This window comes from Lasioglossum baleicum, unplaced genomic scaffold (genome assembly GCF_051020765.1).
Source record: "Lasioglossum baleicum unplaced genomic scaffold, iyLasBale1 scaffold0021, whole genome shotgun sequence".
Classification (NCBI taxonomy): domain Eukaryota; kingdom Metazoa; phylum Arthropoda; class Insecta; order Hymenoptera; family Halictidae; genus Lasioglossum; species Lasioglossum baleicum.
Genome location: NW_027469081.1, coordinates 537,207 through 557,446, shown reverse-complemented (window position 1 = coordinate 557,446; position 20,240 = coordinate 537,207). Strand labels below are relative to the sequence as shown.

General features: G+C 36.9%; 4 protein-coding genes across 5 annotated transcripts; 1 reads left to right on the top strand and 3 right to left on the bottom strand.

The window, feature by feature from the left end:
- Positions 1 to 276: 276 nt before the first annotated feature.
- LOC143219059 (rhomboid-related protein 4) lies at positions 277 to 2,343 on the top strand. Its single transcript, XM_076444848.1, has 3 exons — positions 277 to 416; positions 496 to 691; positions 841 to 2,343. The coding sequence occupies exons 2-3, from the start codon at positions 569 to 571 to the stop codon at positions 1,459 to 1,461; spliced, it is 744 nt and encodes a 247-aa protein (XP_076300963.1). The 5' UTR covers positions 277 to 416; positions 496 to 568; the 3' UTR covers positions 1,462 to 2,343.
- Shtd (anaphase promoting complex subunit 1) lies at positions 2,284 to 12,718 on the bottom strand. The gene is made up of 20 exons (XM_076444799.1): positions 12,479 to 12,718; positions 12,211 to 12,357; positions 11,799 to 12,116; positions 11,652 to 11,722; positions 11,461 to 11,573; positions 11,105 to 11,374; positions 10,615 to 11,017; positions 10,251 to 10,440; positions 9,547 to 9,952; positions 8,474 to 9,457; positions 7,705 to 8,217; positions 6,825 to 7,328; positions 5,644 to 5,848; positions 5,240 to 5,560; positions 4,933 to 5,161; positions 4,140 to 4,345; positions 3,696 to 4,035; positions 2,961 to 3,609; positions 2,758 to 2,886; positions 2,284 to 2,667 (listed from the first exon to the last, which is right to left on the bottom strand). Exons 1-20 carry the CDS (start codon positions 12,500 to 12,502, stop codon positions 2,582 to 2,584), a joined length of 6,108 nt encoding a protein of 2,035 aa, XP_076300914.1. The 5' UTR covers positions 12,503 to 12,718; the 3' UTR covers positions 2,284 to 2,581.
- A 279-nt stretch (positions 12,719 to 12,997) lies between these two features.
- Arp1 (Actin-related protein 1) lies at positions 12,998 to 16,168 on the bottom strand. The gene is made up of 7 exons (XM_076444846.1): positions 16,009 to 16,168; positions 15,651 to 15,715; positions 15,109 to 15,435; positions 14,704 to 15,013; positions 14,380 to 14,553; positions 14,246 to 14,308; positions 12,998 to 14,169 (listed from the first exon to the last, which is right to left on the bottom strand). Exons 1-7 carry the CDS (start codon positions 16,054 to 16,056, stop codon positions 14,026 to 14,028), a joined length of 1,131 nt encoding a protein of 376 aa, XP_076300961.1. The 5' UTR covers positions 16,057 to 16,168; the 3' UTR covers positions 12,998 to 14,025.
- Positions 16,169 to 16,321: 153 nt separating this feature from the next.
- Positions 16,322 to 20,204, bottom strand: Gcs1 (mannosyl-oligosaccharide glucosidase). 2 transcript variants are annotated; one of them, XM_076444801.1, is made up of 4 exons: positions 19,924 to 20,204; positions 19,551 to 19,761; positions 19,271 to 19,461; positions 16,322 to 18,986 (listed from the first exon to the last, which is right to left on the bottom strand). In XM_076444801.1, exons 2-4 carry the CDS (start codon positions 19,749 to 19,751, stop codon positions 16,943 to 16,945), a joined length of 2,436 nt encoding a protein of 811 aa, XP_076300916.1. In that variant the 5' UTR covers positions 19,752 to 19,761; positions 19,924 to 20,204; the 3' UTR covers positions 16,322 to 16,942. The 2 variants fall into 2 exon arrangements, with proteins under 2 accessions (XP_076300916.1, XP_076300917.1); XM_076444802.1 differs by having other exon boundaries at positions 20,050 to 20,204.
- Positions 20,205 to 20,240: the final 36 nt, after the last annotated feature.

The window sequence follows — 20,240 nt, the reverse complement described above, 5'->3', positions numbered from 1 at the left end:
TTTTTAAAACTTTTCAACAATTTTGAATTCCATCTACCTAATTTTGCTATAAATGCATAAAGATCTGAAGTCTAATAATCAGAATGCAGATCTTATGGATTTGTAACATATACGATTGTTGAAAAGTCTGATTATAACTTTACCAGGCCTTCTCACAGGATTTCGTCAGCAGAAACGTGAGACAGGTATTTAAATTCCTGACTCACACGGTTATCTTTTACGTAGGTAGGCATACGTGCGTATACATATATATAAGAGCACGTGGTTTCACAGGATTGGTCGAATGTATGCAGCAGTTTTGACTACATTTACGAAATGAAATGACGTTTCTCTATCGCGATAAATCTATTTCACGAAAATGATCAATTGTGTCAGAAGTCGATGATTAACAATTGAAGACGGCCAAACGTGTTCGTGTAAGCTAAATACAGTTCACAACAATGTGCTTGTTATATTTTACTATACATCGATTTAACGTGTTATCGTTGAACGCAGCGTAAACTCAATTGGACTTTGAGTGCTCCATAGCGAAGAATATCGATGAAATTTTAATCAAAGTAAAACGATCATGAGGCCCGCTCAAAGAAGACAACAGGGCCTTCAATACGGCATTTATTTGCTGTGTTTGCAAGCTTTCAATTTCGGCATTGATAAAATTCCGCCGGCTACTTTGGTTACGATTCTCGGTCAAGCAAGTATTTTCTCGAATTTTACGTACTTATGAAATGCCAATTTTGGATTACATTTTACCTTATTCTCCGTCTTTTTACGAAATATGTTGATATTTCCACCTTTTTCATATAAAATATCAAAAAGATATATAAATTTATATTTTGCCAGGTTCTGCTGTACATAGGTGTAATCAAAGTTCCTTGGAACGCAGAGGAGGTATGCATATCTGCGTTAAAAGTGTTCAAGCATAAAAACTGGAAGTCTTTTATAATGTCAAGTTTCGAACATGGTTCGGACATGCACTTATATTACAACATGGTATCATTGATCTTAAAAGGCTCCTACTTGGAGCCAATGTATGGAACGATGAACTTTATTTTGTTATTAAGCACTCTCACGGTCGGATGTAGCGCTATGTACGCTAGTTTAGGCTACACCTTAATGCAATTGACTGGAGACTACGCGTACTACACTCAGTGCGCTATCGGGTTCTCTGCAGTTTTGTTCGCATTAAAAGTAATCGTAGTCTGCGAGGAACAAGATAGATCTCACAATATTGGTGGGTTTACAGTTCCCAGTAAGACTGCTGTTTGGGTCGAGTTGATCTTAATTCATCTTTTGGTGCCACAGTCTTCATTTATTGGACATCTTGGGGGAATTTTGGTTGGTTGTTTGTATTGTTATACATTTGTTGGAGAAAGAATAGATAACATAATATATAGTTTGACCGGTACTCCTATCATACACGAAGAACAATTCTACAGAAAACGAAATTCATTCTTTTGGTAATGTTTATAGTGAGAAAACTTTTAATATTTCAGCTTGACAATTATTTCGAATAAATTTGACTATCAGACTATAAATTAAAATATATTTTCACGAATGTACAGTACATTTACAAGTTGCAAATGTTATTTTCGTGACAGTACTCGAGTACCTTGTAGCTCTTATTTATTAATTCGATGTGAATAACTTATTTAATTAATTATATTAGATTGTCCCAAACGTTTCTTCCGGAATGTGTTCCTTTGATGTCGCTAAATAAATACAAACAATACGATAATGTTTATGTTAATATTTTAGTACTTCTTAATATGAATTTGCATTATGTGTATGCATCGAAAACCAACTTTTGGGACAACCTAATATTGGTATGGTATGGTATGGACATGATATTTGGTCCCCTCAGGGTTTCAAATTCATTTACCAATCCTCTTCCTCTTTCCACTCTCACCATCGCCTTTTCAGCGGGACCTACTGTTTATGGTGGGTTCCGAACCACCTTTTGCCAACAACACGTGAAAAACACCCCGGGTGGGTCACTTTCCGGTTTTTGACCAGACGGTCACCCATCCTAGTGCCGGTCACGTTCCACGTTGTTTAACTTCGGTGATCTAACGAGGTTGTTGGCGACAACCTAATATTTATTTAGCAATATTAAAGGATCACATTCCGGAAGAAACTTTTGGGACAACCTAATACATTAATCCATCTTCGAACAAACTGAAATATTTATGATTTTGCTGAAGCCTTAAGTATGTAAATTATTCTGAAGGTGTTGAATGATTTTTAGGGATGTTTGTATATATATGTGTATATAAGAAATGGCGATTTATATATTCTTTACGCATTTGTTATATTGTATAAAACAATAAATTAATTTTCTATCAATACGACCGTTACCTTATTTACATTTGATTCATCTTATATTCTTCTGCGTTACATAATACATTACAGTTTATCTACATTTCGTAATTTATACATAATAAAACTGATTTATGAAAATGACTCTGCACCCTCTATACGTTTCTCGATTGTGAAGCGAAAATATATAATTCAACTTATCGATCTTCCATAATTTCATTCACGGAATAACTGCAATCGTTCGAAAATCGAACGTGTAACGCGATTAACAGAATTTAAAAATCTCATACAAGTTGTACAATTTAACATTCGGTATTGTAGATCTCAGTTCTGGATTCAGAATCGAAGCCACTGAAAAAGATGTAACGACAGTGGTAAATATCTCAAGAGAAATATTCTTCGCTGAACAAGCGAATAGAGAAACAAAAAAAAGAAACTTACAAACTGTCCTATCGTCCATTCTGTGAGGTATGTCGTAAAATATGAAGTATGAACACATTCTCCGCAGCGACGTTAAATCACCCTGTATCTCTCCTGTAGTTAAGTACGACTTGATGCACGATTTCAGATCTGGAAAATCAAAATCGAGAATAGTCCCGGACCAATGGTAGAAGTATCGCAACGAAAGAAAGTCAATAAATTACCATGTTCCCAACTATCTATAATATACGAAATCTTTTGTTCGATTGCTTTCACGCTTTCTGCGTTCAGCAGTGGATTTCTATTTTCCGTGTAAGACCGTCTCAACACTTGCGACGAGACAAGTTTGATTTGCCAGACGGAGAAACTGTTTGGTTCTCTCTCGATGATTTCTATGCTCTTCAATAAATTCACCCACAGAGGAAGAAGCGTGACTTTATCTTTTATCACGCATTCGTAAACAATTATAGCGAAGGTATGGAGGAAATGTTTCTCGAAGTCCGTCATATCGAAATGTTGTCCTTCTAACTTGTATGAGTAACTGGCGTTTCTTAAACCAGTCGAGAGCTCTGCAATTTCCATTTTCTCGGTGGACGAGTCCGATCGTTCGTTCCAGCTGCCGCTTATTCTTTCGGACACGTCGCTCAAGCTCTGAGTCAGATATCCGGAACTACTTTTAGCTAGACTACTGTGCGACTGTGCGTTCAAGTTGCCCTCGATATTAGTTTTATCTTTTTTAGGCCACTGTAAAAAGTACTTGACTATATTCAATACGGTTTTGTTGTTTGTAAACGAGGTGACAGATTCGGGGCGAGCGGCCCACGCGATCACATTTTCTGTTGTTAACGTTTGAGCAATTAAACTCCTAAATCCCTGCAAACATTTAACAGCAAATGTATTTTAGAGTTTAGACTAGATTAATTAGATTATTTTAGACTGGATTAAATAATATCATTTACGTGAGGATCTTCTATGTACGGTAAGCAACCAGCTCTCTGTTTAACATCCAACGGTTCACTTTTCTTAAGCATGTTTTCAAGATGCTGCCAATTGTGACCTTTCTCGAATATAATTTCCCAATACCGTTCGTCTTTCAATTCGATCTTTTTAAGACTGGATAACTGTGGTAGCAAGCATGGCGATTGAAGTACCAAATCTTGTCCTTCAGCTTGCTTCTCCGATTCGAATGTTAAATGTACTTTGCTGTAACAATACTGACGACTATCGATGTCCCTAGGTAAAATAACACGTGGTTCTGCAGCCAACACGTACAGGTGTCTCAAAGCTTGTAAATGATACCTACAAAGCATAAAATCAATCAGTGAAACATCGTCATAGTTACTGTATCAATAATACTGGAAAAATAAAAAATGTTTGCGACTAAATCGCAGTAGCATATAAACCTGTTATCATTACTGTGGGTTGGAAATTTCGGGAAAAGAGAGATTATAAGTGCAGCTACCGCGCTAGGGCTATTCGAGAGGGTGTACATTCCTCCTCCAAGAAACAGAAGACCAAGGGCCATATGCGTCGCTAAATGGGAACCGTATGTAACGACACTGCTTGCTGGACCCACGCGAGTTCTCACGTGTCGGCATATCCTCATGATCTGTAGAATTAGCAAAATTACACGCTGCCTGATCAATGTTATCACTAGACTGCGGATCTTTATGCAACATAAAACTTGTCTGCAGCGATCGCAAGAAATATAAACTAAATCGAATGTTATTTCTACCCTTAATCATTTGAATAGAGGAGAAATCATACACCGACATCTTCAATTTTAAAAACTTTTCAACAATTCTGAATTTCATCTTCATCATCCACAGGGTGAACCACGAATCGTGACCAGTAGAGATTGCTGTTATTAGCAGTCCGAACGAAAATGTTTTTATCAGATATAGCATGGTTTCAAGAGAGCTTTCACGTGATTATAGCAAATTTTTAAATCTTATGATACTTACCGAATTCGCCTTGGAATCATCTAACAAATAGGCGTAAAAGTTGACGTAAAATTTGCTATAATCACGTGAAAGCTCTCTCGAAACCATGCTACACCTGATAGAAACATTTTCGATCGGACTGCTAATAACAGAGTAATTTCTACTGGTCATGATTCGTGGTTCACCCTGTGTGAAGGCATAAAGATCCGCGGTCTAGTTGTCACGTGAAAGTGAAAAATATCAAATATCCTACCTCTAAATCACCGGATCCCGCCATTACAACAGCAGCAGCGAGTAAAGTAACATTTAAGCAGGTTTCAATAGTCGATTTCCCTGCCAACTCCGCGATAGTTTTATGCGACAACGCCGTGAACATCTGAGCATAGTTGTACAGAGTTTTAAAGGCATTTCTGTTAGCAGTGCCTGCGTACTTCAAACCTAAGGCCATGCAGGCTCCCGCGATAATATTACAATAAGCTTGGCTGTGTTTGAATGAATATTAGTCAGAGGATGAAAACAAAACGGGAAGAACAGAAATCATATAGGTTCGATATACTAACTTCATGGTCTCCAAATCTACATTTTGCGCTATTTCGGATGTCGGTTTTTGTAATCTGTATTTATAAACAATATTGGGCACGTGACTGGACACCCAAGATTTTGTCGGCTCGATCTCGTTCCAAAGGATAAGCGATTTTGCTAGTATTCGCAGTAACAAGAAATCAGGTCGTATAAAATCAAGTAAATATTGAGTGTCGGGGGCCTGCATCCATTCTGCGACTGCTCGATTTCCGGTATTGAAGTACATAAGACCTAAAGCTATCGTTGCTCCGGGACTCGTCACATCAATATTTATAGAATCGCCTTCTCTGATTTGATAACTGAAATCATTAAATAGATACGTATAAACTAAAAGTCGCTGTATAAGAACACCATTTAAATTAGTAAATTAGTAAAACAGTACCTAGGCGATTTGTATTTGTCCTTCTGCGAACCAGTGAAAGGTCTAACATGTCCGCCCACCATATAATAATGTAAAGTGTCCGGAATGCTAGTCAGATCTGGCCCACCGCCGCTTCCTAGAACAACTAAACCTAATGCTAATCCCGCTGCCAACGAGTAAGACTCTCTGTCCACGCAGTTCTTTATTTCCGGTCCTGGCGGTCTACCTGAATTCACCAAATCATAATTAAATGCTGTATGAACTCTTGTAAATGTACACTACCCCTCAAAAGTATCAGGACACTTCCTTTTTCTCTACAAAACGTAGGTCAAATAATTATTAATCAGTAGACTAATGATAAGAAAATTTTGAGACCAGATTTGAAATCAGCGTGAAAAAATCTACGGGAAATGAAGTACAGCATGTTCAGAAAAAATTTTTTCCGCTCGTGGTATTGGAAAAACCACAATTTTCTCGAAATTGTGCAAGTTTAACGAATTTTCTCAACGTTACAAAACGTTCTTACCATAATCTCCCTATTTTTCCCATATTCTGCAAAGTTTTAGCTTTAATTTTTAAAAAATTTCATCGCTCTACGTCATTTCTATCGAAAGTTCTTTGATTTTGTCTCCGATTTGGACGAAAGGTCCCACTGTGCGGCGCGGCGGTAGCGTATTCAGAGATGTCAGGCAGCCACTGTACGTGGCGTGCTAATTTCTGCGAAGCACTAACTTCAAACACAGCTGCCATAGGTAAAAAATTGTCACAGCGAGTTCATGGGGTACTCAATCGAATCGGCAGAATCTCTGCTTCAATCTGACGTTCGGATCATGCTACATATTACGATCATTTCTCGCCGAGATATAGCGAGTTGAAGGAAAAATGGAAATTGTGCATTTTTTAAGCATATTTTCAGAAACACCTGATATATCGAAATGTTAATGAAATTGAAAAAACAAAAGGAGTGCCTTGAAGAGAAAGAAACGCTCTTTCTATTGCTTCTTTGCACAAGATTCTACGATAATTTTTTCGCTTTCTGGAGCCAGTTAAAGTTAAAAAGCCCATATAAAAAGTAATGATGAAGATCGATTTTAGTCACTGTATTGATGCTTGAGTAACTTTTAGGCGTTGCTATTACACATTTCGCAAGTGTCCGGATACTTTTGAGCAGTATATATGCATATACGTTAAATAGTGTTTACCCATTTCTGATAGCAAAGCGTGTGAAATGTGCCTGTGAGCAGTGCCTTGGTATACCAAACCGACTCCCATTAAGGCAGCAACCTGAACATTATGTTGAACACTTAGTTCGATGCTCGTCGGTGGCAACAATGTTTCAACGTGAAGCGACAGCAATTTAGTCATCGAAACGTTCATCGTGCCACGATGCGTCGCCGATAGTCCCAGTAAAAGGCCGACGCTAGTAGCTTCGTGACATTCTACTAAATATTCGTACATATTAAACGGTGCTAAATTCTTCAGATGTCCGTTCAAACCGAGAGCCATCAGAAAGCCTGAATGTTCGATCCCGAATTCTCCTTGCTGCTGCTTATTGTACACGATCCACGTCGAATCGATGTTCGACGAGTTCGGATGAATACGAAGCCCTGCGGCAACACCATTGTGAAACAACGGCCACAAATTCATATTTGGAGGAACGTCGATGTGAGCCAGTTCTACAGTGGTCCCACGAGGAGGTGCTTTTCCTACGAGAAAAATCATATTTTCATCTAGTCTAAATATATACAGCGGGTGTATAAAGTGTTCGCGCACCTCTTAAAAACGAATAACTTTTTCGAAATTGGACCCGACAATTTTATCGCAGATTCTTACAATTTTTGCTATTTTCCTTTGTACATTAGATTTATAAAATACATGTTTTAAATGTCCATTACAGGCACAAATAACTTTTTCCCTTCGCAATTGCGACCAATAACGATTTAAAAAAAGAATTATTTACACATTGCAGTAAACTAATTCTTCCAACATCGCACAAAAGCTCAAGCTTTTGAGTCGAATTTGAAAAAGGTTATTCGTCCTTAAAAGTTTTTCCTACTTGTTTCAGTATGTTTTGTCTCGTACCAGTTAAACACAGGCGTGGAATTGGCAATTGCTCTGTAATAATAGGCGTGGACGTTCTTAACGTAAACATGCCTCTAGCCACAGGAAGTGCCATCGTCCTCGTACACAACGCATGCAAATGCTTCTCTTGTTCCTCTATGAACTCGTGATCGCTTACGTCTGGTCGTTGTACGATTGCTATTCTCACTGGCTTCGAAGAATTAAGGAGTTTTCGTACTTCTGTTACTCTATGGTCTTTGTTGAACCTTAATTTTAACACAACATCATCGAATTCCATGCCGTCGTCTTGTTCGGGATCTTTGATGGAATAATTCTTTCCTTCGTTCTCAGAGTGCTGATTCGATGTAGATGATTTTAAATGCTTGTCTAACGCCGCCAAGTCTTGACGATCGATCAATTCGTATGCTTGCATCGGCCAGTTCGCTGGGGGCCGTTCTCTACACCTGTACATCACATCCTTCAACAACAACGATATACCGGGCGGCAAAATCTCAAGATCCTTTTTAGTCATACCTGAAACCACAAATATTTCGGGTCACTAAAATTCGAGTTTCCAATAGAACGTATGTATTAGGTTGGAGGGAAAGTTCTGTCGTATTTTAGAGAAGATACAAATTAATTTATAACAATATATGTTTAATATTGTTCACAATGATATAATTTCCATTATTTGTAATGTGTTTTTGATGTACAAGCAAAATTACCTGCTTATTTCAAATACGACGGAACTTCCCGTCCAATCTAATATTTAGAACGTTCGTAGACTTACCCATTTCATGATATATCAACACTATTCTATCTATTGTGAAGTAGTCGATTTTTCGAAATATTTCTTTCTCGTGTTTGTTTCCATTCTCTTGGAAATCGATCCGGCTACCGACTGGTATTACATGCTTCACAAACTCATCAGTTTCCGGAAGATTTGTTTCGTTTTCGTGTGCTATTAGCGCCGTCAAGTAAACGATATTTTTCGTTCTCGGATTCACTTGGCTCAGATAAGGGAACGGCGCCGTTTCTCTTTTGTTTAATAAATTGTCTAAAGTCTCGAATATATTCGGCGGTTTCAGCTGAATGTAGTTCGGTACAGCGATCTTTGGCAAGTCTGTCTCACCGATTTGAGATGTAGCGTCTCGTACGTGGCAAAGAGACGGAAAATCTAGAAAATAGTGATGCGAGTACATTTCGAATTTCAAATCAGCGCTCAACTGATACAACAGCTGCGCGAGCAATGGTAAACTTTCCGACATTACACAATTCAACTTTAACTCTTCGTATAAGAGATGCAACGAGAACAGAACTAGTGGGAAATATGGAAATAAAATCGATTGTACGTTGATTCTTCCTGTGGCGTTCGATTCTGTAGCATTTGGCACCGATGATTGACAAGCGCTCGACGTTTTGTGAACACCGAGTACATTCGAAAGAAAATTCTGCGGATTTCCATTTTTAACAGAATGCAACATGTACATCCAATCGTCAGTGGACCCCGAATTGTTTGTTTTCTGTTTCTTCGGTACCACCATGGGACTGTTACGTTCGGCAAGTTGATCGTTCTCGTTTCTTTGAATTAATTGTAACTTTTCAACCTCGTAACCCAATAACGTAAATAGAACTACCAGGAAATGATACCACTCCTGCTCCGGTGAAAAATCTTGGGGCCCAGGAGCGTTTCGAGCTCCGTACCATTTGACTAGTAGCTGCATCGCCAAGTCTTTCTGTAGAACGCTTCTCAGCGTTTGCAAACATTTCGTAACTGCGAAGAAATATTAAATATGTCTTTTAGTAACATTTATACTAAACATTTCAACGATTAGTTGCGCTATAATATGCATTTTCTGTTACCTAAAGGAGAGGTACTGGAAGTAGGTAAAGTTATTCGAAAATAATTCTTGTTGCCATACTCCAGAGTAACCTTATTCCCTACTGCTTCTTTTAACACGAGACAATTCGAATCGACTAAAGAATTTTCTAATAAAATTGGAGGCCTCGCACAGTTCCCTCCCACCGGACTTAACAAGTGCATTCCTTCTTCGAATTTAATATCGTGTGCGGTGCTGCAGTTTTGCGAGATCAATGAACTACGTCGAGGGAACGGAGAGCCTAGTTTCGGATTAATACTGGACAAGAAGTAATTGCATCCGGTTAAATTCGGAAGAATTCCGGTGACATGTAATTTTCCTACGCAAATCACACCGGAATACAACACCACTCCATTCGACAAATCCATTATAGCTATCATATGCAAATTCTGTAAAAAGAAGTAGGTAAGGTACTTTACTTTTATAACAATTATTATTAGACTGTGGATCTGTATGCAAAATAAAAAATGTTCGCATTGATTGCAGGACACAGGAGCCAAATAAAAATTCTATTCTTCTTTTAATTATCCTACTAACAATAAGTAAAACTAATACATTGATGCCCTTAAATATTTTTAACACGTCCACTGCTTTAAATTGTACCGATTTTTGTTATAAATGCATAAAATCCGCAGTCTAATTATTGTACACGGATTCGTAGTATGAGGTGACAATAAATATACTGACTGGTATATTGACGGCATCCTTCGCCACAATGCTCGTCACCATGCCAAAAATAATTTGTTGTTGCTTATTAGTTTTCTCGAGTCTCACTAGAAAAAGTTGAGATCGCTGTGGCACCAAATAGCACAAGTAACTCTGCCCGACAAGATCCGATGATAAGAAAACTTTCGAGGCCCGACCGGACGCAACTTCCCTTAAAAAGATGAAACGATTAATGCTGCTGATGTTATAGTTCTTCGATTAAACATTGTCTAACTTACTTTGTAGTTAAAGTCCATAGGAATTGGAAATACGAAGGAAATCTGTAATAGGGTATGTGAAGATGGGATTGCGAAGGACCTACAATATAGGCGAGCAGAATACTCACTTGGGAATTCCAACATTTTCGGTCCACACATGATCGAGACAAATTTCCGGATACAACGGTTTACTGGATGCAACGATATCTTGTAATTGTATATTGCTACTACAACTTCCGACATGACTATTTTGTGCGTGGCTCATCGCAGAGGCCATAATCGCGTGGTGTAATTTACTGTGATGAATGACCGAAGTAGGCGGTGCTCCAAGCAATGGTGAAAATGCAGAGTGAGTAGGAGATTGACAACGTGAAATAGTTGCCATTGGACTCTGAGATCGAGAGTGTTGTTGCTGTTGTTGCGAGGGAGACGGTCCTCCCGAGCATGTGGTAGTATAAGATGTTCGAGAACCAAATGGACTGTTCGTTATACCTCCTATTCCCATAGTACTTAACTGCGGATTCGGTACTCCTAGATTGCAATTATTTGAAACAGATATGAATAAAAGTTATGTGTAAAATCATTTGAATTTTGATAATAGAAGGAACAACGATTTACCAAATATACTTAAGTATCCTTTGTTCGTACAACTTTTGTTATACGAAAGGTTACTTCCATAATTCAGCGATGACGCGCTCGCTGACTGATTCAATATGCTAGGAGTACTGTCGTTATTTCCGCAAACGAGTAGACATTCCTCCATCAGTGCTTTACGAATTTTATATACAGAATGCAATCCAGTCTTCGTATCGTATATCACAGCCAAAGATGGTTCAGAACTAGTAAATACAATTCTCTGATTCGAATCATACATGTATGATATGCTTCCTGCAAGTATTATCATATTTATATATAAAAATTACTTCGATTAATCTCAATATTATAAGAGAATGCACAAAACACAGTAACAGTACCGTGTTTAATAAGTACAGGGCAAATTTCATCTAAAGGATGCATTAGAGAAAAAGCCACTGGTAAATTCGTATCGTTATGTAACTGTAATCTATTTCCATCTAACGACGTATACCTGTAAGCAAATAAACAAGACTAGAGATATTATTTCTCAATATTTACGATAGGAAACGTTTAAAGAACAGAAGCGAACCTTATTTCGGTCGTAGGAACTTGCAACTTCTCTAATAAAATTCCATATTTCGTAGGCCAAACTGCAGACACCTATATCACAACGCAGTTCTACATTTAAGTCTAATAGAAAGATTTCATTTGTTACGTTGTTATATTTAACATTTACCTGAAACTGCAAACTGGATACATAATCCTCGCCGGTTTCTGTGAAAACTTTCAGAGTATAAGAATCGATTAAACATATACATTCTACTAGTTTGTCGTTACACTCTCCGTCCTCCGATTCTTTCCCTTTCAACAGACGATTCGGTATACTGGTATGAAATTTACACCATAAGGCGTGTTTAATGTCCGTTTCACAAGTGTAAGTTGTTTGCAGCACTCGGGTATTTTGACTACCCTTCGAATGAATTGCAACTTTGCCAGAGCAATATAATTCTTCTTCGCCGCACAAATCATTCTCGCGTACGATCCAGAAGTCTTTCTATACGTTTTAACAGTTTTATTTGTTAAAGACTGGCAATATCAGAGATGGCGAATTCAACCATGATTAACTATACAAAAAGTCGTCGACTTACCAGCGATCTATCTGAAATATTTACTTGACTAAATTTTTGTAATAAAATACTCTCTCCAGCGGTTGACTGGTTATTCACTGTTTGTTGACTGGTAACTACTGGTTCAGGATGCCTTAGAATTGTCTGTCTTCCACCAGGAGTATACTCCTTTAAAGAGAAAATTGCTCGGAAGTCATTACAATAACATAACTTTCTAACATTGAGTAATTGAAAGAATTATTCGTGTCGATTGTATGTTTGTTAACCTAAAAAAATATAGGTGACCTACCACCGGTTCTGAAGCGGCAATCATCTTCTCCCTAGTTTCATCCAGATTTGCAGACTGTAATAATGAAAAACCAGACAAACACGATTACACGTTATTTATTTCAGATTATCTTGCAGAATTGACTGAAAGTGTTTTTGCGAATTTGATGTTGTTAAATGATGCGTCACTATGGACGTCGCCATATTCGAATATGTATACACCGGTGTATACAAAAGTTTGTTATTTACCAAAATGTACGATGCACATGTTTATGTAACAATATTAAATACATATAAATACACATGTGTGTCTTATTTACACACAGGCGCGCACACCCACACACACATATGCAAATCAGGAATATTTTAATTGGAAATTACAATGCTAACAAATAATATTATAAAACATATCTGACAAATAGAATTACAAAACATATTTATTTATTTACCTATTTTCTTGATCGCGAAGAACATCGCATAATTGCGGTTAACCACACTAATGAAAACGATTATTAAAACACGACGTAATCATTTATACGTGTAAATGTTTACAGATTTATTTTACCAAAGCATACATTATTTACAAATACTTTGCAAAATTGTTACTGCAGGTAGAAATTACATTATTCTTTCCTTATAACATTAAATCGATCGATTAAAGCACTTAAGTAACTTTTTCTTTTCCGTTCGTGTTAAAAACTGATCGCGCTATGTTATATTTAAATATAATAAAGTTATAAATAGTATAAAAAAACATAAATACAAATATATATATAAATTGTGAATGTGATATTTTAAAAATAAAGAATTGCAAATTTATAAATAAATAGGGATTCGATTTCGCTGAATACATCGAAATTTGGAAATTTTTCTATGTACATTTCCAAGGAACCGTAATAAATAATAGATGTTTCGTAAAAACAGAATAAACATTTTATTTTAAAATTGCGACTGGAAATAAATATTCAAATTTTTTTTACAACTATTCAGGTATAAAATAAATCATATTGCATGCACGTTTCATGATTCCTTGGAGGCATTATTCTCGTTCGAAAGAGAAAGAAAACGCATTTTAAAAGAAATTGCGACATTAATCCTCCGTATTCCTGTACCAGAGTCATTATTTTCATCTCGCGATCGACTTCGCACACGTCAAAACAAACTACAGATACAATTTAATTTCTTAGAACCTTCGACAAAGAAAGACATACATGTGCGTGCGCGTATGCGATCATTCTGTGAGAAATGTTGTAACATTCGCTTTACGCAAAATCGTAGAATTAAATATCTTTCTTTTTACGATTCAGAAAGTTATTCTTTCGTAAATGTACAACAAAAATCCAAGTTAATGTAGATAACATATTCTTCTGTCACTGTATTAGCGAGTATTAATGTGAGTCAAAAATGACTCCGGCACAGAATTCTTAGCTGCAAAACTTGGAGGGTTGAAAGCATTGAAAGAGCACTGTCAACACGGTACATGTCGATCTTTGTGCCGAGTGTGCCATTATTTATGTGTTGTACTTAATTTATGTGTCATTGAAATCTTCGGATCGTTCTAAATTACATTCAGAATGTTTTACGATGAATTGCTCTTGTACCGCCTTCTTCGTATTCCCTTTTACTAACCCACATCTTCTTAAACGTATCTAAAGAAGCTAGAATGGATCCACCGATCCAGGTGCTGTATAATCGTTCTTGAGGTGCTGATATCTAAACATTACAGCGAAATGATAACAAGGAAATCATTCAAATAAGAAATTAGATTTTAACAAAATATTATGCGTACCCTAATTTTTACATCCTTTGGTGCCATTTTACGAATTTCCGATAACAATCTATCACCGAATCCCTAATGTACAAACAATATATATTAAAATGTTATTCATTCGCGTATACGGATCTCAATAAATTCATACTTACGCAGAATAGCGTTGATCCACCGGACAAGACAATATTCTGGAATAACACCTTCCTCAAATCTATATCAGACTTTTGAATGGAATATGTTAACACTTCGTGAAGTCCTTCGCATTCTTCTCCGATCAAATCTGGTCTAAAGAGGACTTCAGGAGCTCTAAAGCGAGCTGGACCAATCTATCGTAAAGAAGCATCATACTCTGTATACATCACATGATATGAAGTAATTCTCAAATGGATTCAATATACATTGCGAGATTATGCAACTGATTTATAAAAATGAATTACACCATTAGCGACCTGTAGTTAGAATTAAGAAATAATTACCTCTAAATAATTTCCATCGGGCAAAACATATTGAAATTTCTCTGTTTCGATCGTTTCCTCTTTCTGAGGATTACTAGCGAGATAGCATGCACGTTCTTTAATTGTCCTAACAATTTCAAATTCTGCTGTTGTTTTGAAATTAATACCCTCTTTACGTAGAAGTAGTCGAAGATGTCTCGTAACGTCGCGGCCTGCTATATCGACCCTCATAATACTATGAGGCATAGCAAAACCTTCGTAGATAGGTACTGCATGTGTGACCCCATCTCCAGAATCTAAAACAACTCCTGTCGTTCGTCCTGTCGCGTATCTGTTAAATTCAAAGAATGACAATTATATCTATTATGAAGCAATGTCTTCAAACGATATTGTTTCAAATAACAGATTTACAGATCGAATACCTACAGACTAAGTACTGCTTGCATCGAGATAAATAAAGCTGGTACATTGAACGCGTCGAAAAATATTTCTGCTGCCTTTTCACGATTTTTTCTTGGATTAAGAGGCGCCTCTGTCAGCAGTACCGGATGCTCCTCGCAAAACGTAGCTAATTGGTCTTTACCATATACATAAGACCAAATTCTCTCCATGTCGTTCCAATCTGTAACAACTCCGTGTTCCATTGGATAATGGAGAGATAAAAGGCCACGATGTTCTTCCGCCACTGGACCCATAAACAAATTTCCATCCAGAGCACCAGCCATAACACGCGTGTGTTTGGGTCTTCCGATACTACAAAACGTTGTTGGTTCGATAACGAATAATTGATGTGTTAACACAACGAAAGGGAAAAGTAAGTAGTCATTTTGAAATTGCTAATATACAAATAATGAAAAATACATTTGTTCGAAAAGAAAATTTTGATTTTCTTTCCCCCTTGTTGGTACATACTGCTAAGCGAACACTATCGGGAATATTAATTAGATCGTATAGAATAATCTGCTTACTAGTTGGGGAATCTGCATTTTGGTATTTGATCACCTGCAAATCCTGCTTTGATTACTCCTGAACCCTAAAACGTAGAAAAGATCACACAATCGTCGAATGACCGATTTAAAGTTACAGAAATAATAACAATTTCAGGAAGATTGTCGGGTTTATTTGACATTCGACATGTTCGTACAGGATCATATGAAGAATCTCGTTCGCGAAATTGGATAATCTATTCGATGCGTATCATTTCGAGGAGAAAGTTCGAAATTTTGGAGTTACTTAGGAGCCGACATTATGGTATGATTCAATTTGACATACCGACACAAAGGACGGAAAAAATGAAATAATTTTTAAATTTAACGAGTCGCTTACGTTATCAATAACCACAGGCTGATTAATTATAACATCATACGGCTCCATAATTATTTGAAAAGTGTGCTGTTTTATGTAAGGACTTTGAAAATGCACAACTGTAACCCCTCAGTCACACACCTATTCTCTGGTAAGGTTTGAAGGCAGTTATTGACAGCCAGGCGCAACAAAATCACTTCTTCCGTCTAGTCGCAAACAGGGTTGCCAATAGCGAACCCGGCAAATTCAAAATATGTAATACACGATGCGATATGACAAGGTACATATATTTACTTTTGTAGAAATTTGATTTACAAAGAAAAATACAAAAATGTATTTTAAACGCGTTTATTTTTAAGATGATTTAACATTACAGCATAGTTTTTGTTTAACGAATCACAGCCAAGATTTGAACTTTGCTTATGTGTTTGACTATTTCGCTGAAAATAGACAAACGTATAAATGAGCAGACAACAGAACATGATATAAACAATTGGCAAACTAACACTGTAAGAATAGAATTAAAAAGTATCAAAATTCTCTCGCGCTGCTTCAATGGAATCGTATTAGAGTAAAAACTTAGTATTAATTCATTGAAATATATATTGTAATCAAAGTCATCAAAATAGTCTTCGCACATAATCAAGTTTGTATGGTCGCAATACGCGAGTGAGTGTCTGAACATGCTTCTTGTGCACTCTAAATGCAACTCTATTGCATTGTTTTGTAAAACATATAGACCTATATCTTCCCAAAATTTTCCTGTTGTGAAAGAGAGCCTTCTTCACCCAAGCGATTTTGATCATTTATAGTATAGGATCTATCACACGTTATTACATTCTCTGTGGACATTAAAAAGTCTTTTGATTTTACTATTACTAAAGGAATATGTACGGAAGTATGTGTGTGTGTGTGTGTGTGTGTGTGCGTGTGTGTGTGTAGTATAAAAAGAAAATTAATAAATTTCTGCCATAAGTAGAACAATTAAAGATGTCCAACCAGTAAACGGATGGCTTCCTTTGCCATCTCCATGAACGTCTCCATAATTTTCCCACACATAGCCAGACTTTTTATATTGTTTCATGATATTCTGTATCAAATTCTGTCTTAAATCCTGGTAAATAGTTTTCGCTTTCTCTTGATACGGTCCTTCTATGTTCGAGTAATAATGAGTTGCTCTTACTGTCAAGTAATTCAAATTCATCCAAATAGCTCCTCTCCAATAAGGAGCATCATGTTCGGTATTATATTTCATGTACAACGGCGATGTCTTCGCGAGCGAACGTAGACCATGTTTAGTCCACAGAAGATTAGGATTCGTTAAATCCTTCAACACTTTGCTTAGTTGCGGGGATTCAGGATCGATGATCTGTAAAATATATGGGAATAACGAAACGTAACCGAAAGATGAATCCACATATTTTAAAGTTGGATCTTCTGAAACAACACGTATCATTTCTGGTTGCACGTGGGACCTCGGAGGTGAAGGCTGTCTTCGCAACGATACTTTATCCGTGTGCAAACCAAAATCAGCATAGGACTGCGTATTCGGCGACCAATGTAGTTTATTCAATAAATGATTATCCGATAAATATTGATAGGTCTCCCGATACTTTTTGTTGGAATTACTTATAATGTTGCTAATTTCATACAAGATATCGGCAGCAGCTGCGATCCAACAACGTAGATCAACGTGTCGTTCATCAATGTTTGGATGGGACGCTCTTGGATAATCGTCCAATCCAGACGTGAGCGTCTTCGGATTCAATTCTTTATTCGTAGTAGCATCTCTGCCTCGCCATCGATATGTGCTCGGCAAATCTCCTAATTGCGTGGTGTTAAACCAATTGAACCACGTCTGAAGACGCGGATACAATCTATTGAGGAATTGATAATGCTCCTCCAATATTTCCTTTTGATTGTGTTTCAGAATAAATTGCAACGTTAAGAAGAACATGGGCGGATTAGCATTTGTGTTGATTTGAGTGACAAACTCGTCGGGAACTTTCGCCAGAGCTTCTTGACCTAAAATCATTTCTCTTGGTATCCAACCTTCGACGTTCATCAAGTCGAACCAATGGTTTATAATATCTAGTTCAATTTCTAAATCCCACGTCGATATCAGTAACCCATGAAAACCCTCGTCCCATAGAAAACCTCGTGGAAAAAAGCTTCTACTAGGTACAGCAGTATATAAAGGTGCTTTCCAGTAAGGCACAGGTCCTTTAGTATGTTGGCTTTGCACTTGCGAAGTTCCATAAAAATATCCTATGGAGCCTAACATGTTCGATAGCGCCATTTTCGCAAATTTTACTTCCTCGTCCGTGTAACCCTTCGAAGTTAATTTATAGGTCTCTTCAAACTTTTCGTTGAACAATCTTCTCTGCTTTTCCAGAGCGTACTCGTAATTTTTACCGATTAGCTTGTCACCTCTGTTTATAAAACTACCGGACTCGTAACTGACTTCTATCGTGAAAGGAATCCTTCCTGTTATTTGCGATACAATAAAGTTTGCATCTTTCCTTATTCCATCTACCGCCAATGGTACTTGTTCACCTGCTAAAACTATGTGCTTCTTCGACGATCCTTTATGAGAGGCTACTCTAAAATTGTGCAGAATGGTTTCTTTCAAGTGGCTCAAGCCAGGAGCGACAGTTGCTAAAAACGAGTGCTCCTCTATACTCCCCTGCACTATATTAATATTTATTGCGAATGTGCCTAAACTTTGAGTATTTCCCTCTACACCCGTTATGCGTTTCTCGTCGCCAAGGCTGGCTTTAATCCAGCCTTTGGTGTGTTCGTCAGTGGCAGTGTAAAAGAGTAGAGAAATTTCTTCGCCATCTCGTGTTTCTTTCTCGGACGTTACAGCGATCCTCGCTGTCCAGTCTCCACCATGTTTGCCACCGGGTCTTTTAACAAACGTAGTATTCAAAATAGCTGAACCATCTATTATTTCTTGAACGCCAAAAGTTTTTCCGTCGTGTTCTAGCCATGCGTACCTGCATTAGATTTAAGCAGCACACGTTATACGCATTCCTAATAACTAGGCTGCGGATCTTTATGCAAAATAAAAATGTTTTGCATTGATTATGGGAAGCAGGAACAACATAAAAATTGATTTCATCCCTTAACAACTGTGTTACATTGAAAGCAACATTACAACATTCTTGAATTTTTTAAATCTTTTACTGTTTCATATTTCACCCAACCAATTTCTTCATAAATGCATAAAGATCCGCAGTCTACTAATAACGTATATTACCAAATGTAAAATTTTGTTCACCTATCCAATTTGTCTGCTTGCTCGCACCAATGTCTAAGGCCACTACCATCTTGATGCAATAAATGTGGAAAGTACCACATCAATCCCGTTACCAAAGAATGAGGATCTCTTGTTTTAAATCCAAAATAGACACCTGGACGGTAAGTACCCCAGTATCTATCCGCAACATCCAAACCAGAGGCTGTAACTAACTGTTTTCGAATGACACAGTGAAAAAGACATCGTGTTAATATATTTTATGAGATCATAATATTCTGGAATAACGACATGCCAAGCAGACCTTATCTACGTCGTAAGGTGTATTCACTCTAGTTTCCAGATATCCCTTGTAACTGAACCAGGCTGCGATGGCTATACATGCGGCTGTAATCGTAGTATTTAACATTGACATTTTAAATTTACTTTCTTTTCTAATGTCGCTGGAATTTGGAATTTTGTTCTTTGTTTTTGTAAACTTATCCTGTACTTTACTCTTAGCCATACTAATTATCCTAAAAAAAATGATAAATATTAGGCACATAAAGTATTAGATACATAAAACAAATATTTCCTTATAAAAATAAAATGATTTATACATTTAAAAAAAATATATATAACAATTCCTAGGAAATTGCAAATTTTTAATATTTAAATATTACATATTGAATAGATACCTTTAGTTTTAATAACGCAAGTCAGGAAACAAAAGTTAGAATTCGAATTATGAACTTTCTTTTACATTTACGCGATCAATTCATTCCTTGAAGGTTATAGGTGATAATAAATTGACCACGTTTTACCTGATAAGAACCGAAAAATAGAACACGCAGTAATGCTTTTTGAATAAAGTACGAAAAATAAACAATTTAATGCATACAAATTACATTATTCTGTTTTACCGATTTTGTCGCGAAGCCATGTGAAGCAATAAAACGTAAAAACATGTGAGAAGTAGCGCTACCTTTTAAATAATTCACAAGCAATAAAAGAT

Excerpts from the sequence above, each read along its gene's own strand:
- Shtd (XM_076444799.1), bottom strand. The coding sequence starts at position 12,502 with ATGATTGCCGCTTCAGAACCGGTG. Across the intron at positions 5,162-5,239 it reads GTAGATTTGGAGACCATGAA|CCAAGCTTATTGTAATATTA; the intron begins GTTAGTATATCG and ends ATTCAAACACAG. Across the intron at positions 4,346-4,932 it reads CGGGATCCGGTGATTTAGAG|ATCATGAGGATATGCCGACA; the intron begins GTAGGATATTTG and ends CTAATTCTACAG.
- LOC143219059 (XM_076444848.1), top strand. The coding sequence starts at position 569 with ATGAGGCCCGCTCAAAGAAGACAACAGGGCCTTCAATACGGCATTTAT. Across the intron at positions 692-840 it reads TGGTTACGATTCTCGGTCAA|GTTCTGCTGTACATAGGTGT; the intron begins GCAAGTATTTTC and ends ATATTTTGCCAG.
- Gcs1 (XM_076444801.1), bottom strand. The coding sequence starts at position 19,751 with ATGGCTAAGAGTAAAGTACAGGATAAGTTTACAAAAACAAAGAACAAA. Across the intron at positions 19,462-19,550 it reads CACCTTACGACGTAGATAAG|TTAGTTACAGCCTCTGGTTT; the intron begins GTCTGCTTGGCA and ends ATTCGAAAACAG. Across the intron at positions 18,987-19,270 it reads CAAGCAGACAAATTGGATAG|GTACGCATGGCTAGAACACG; the intron begins GTGAACAAAATT and ends AATCTAATGCAG.
- Arp1 (XM_076444846.1), bottom strand. The coding sequence starts at position 16,056 with ATGGAGCCGTATGATGTTATAATTAATCAGCCTGTGGTTATTGATAAC. Across the intron at positions 15,716-16,008 it reads AGCCTGTGGTTATTGATAAC|GGTTCAGGAGTAATCAAAGC; the intron begins GTAAGCGACTCG and ends TCTACGTTTTAG. Across the intron at positions 15,436-15,650 it reads AAATGCAGATTCCCCAACTA|TATCGGAAGACCCAAACACA; the intron begins GTAAGCAGATTA and ends AACGTTTTGTAG.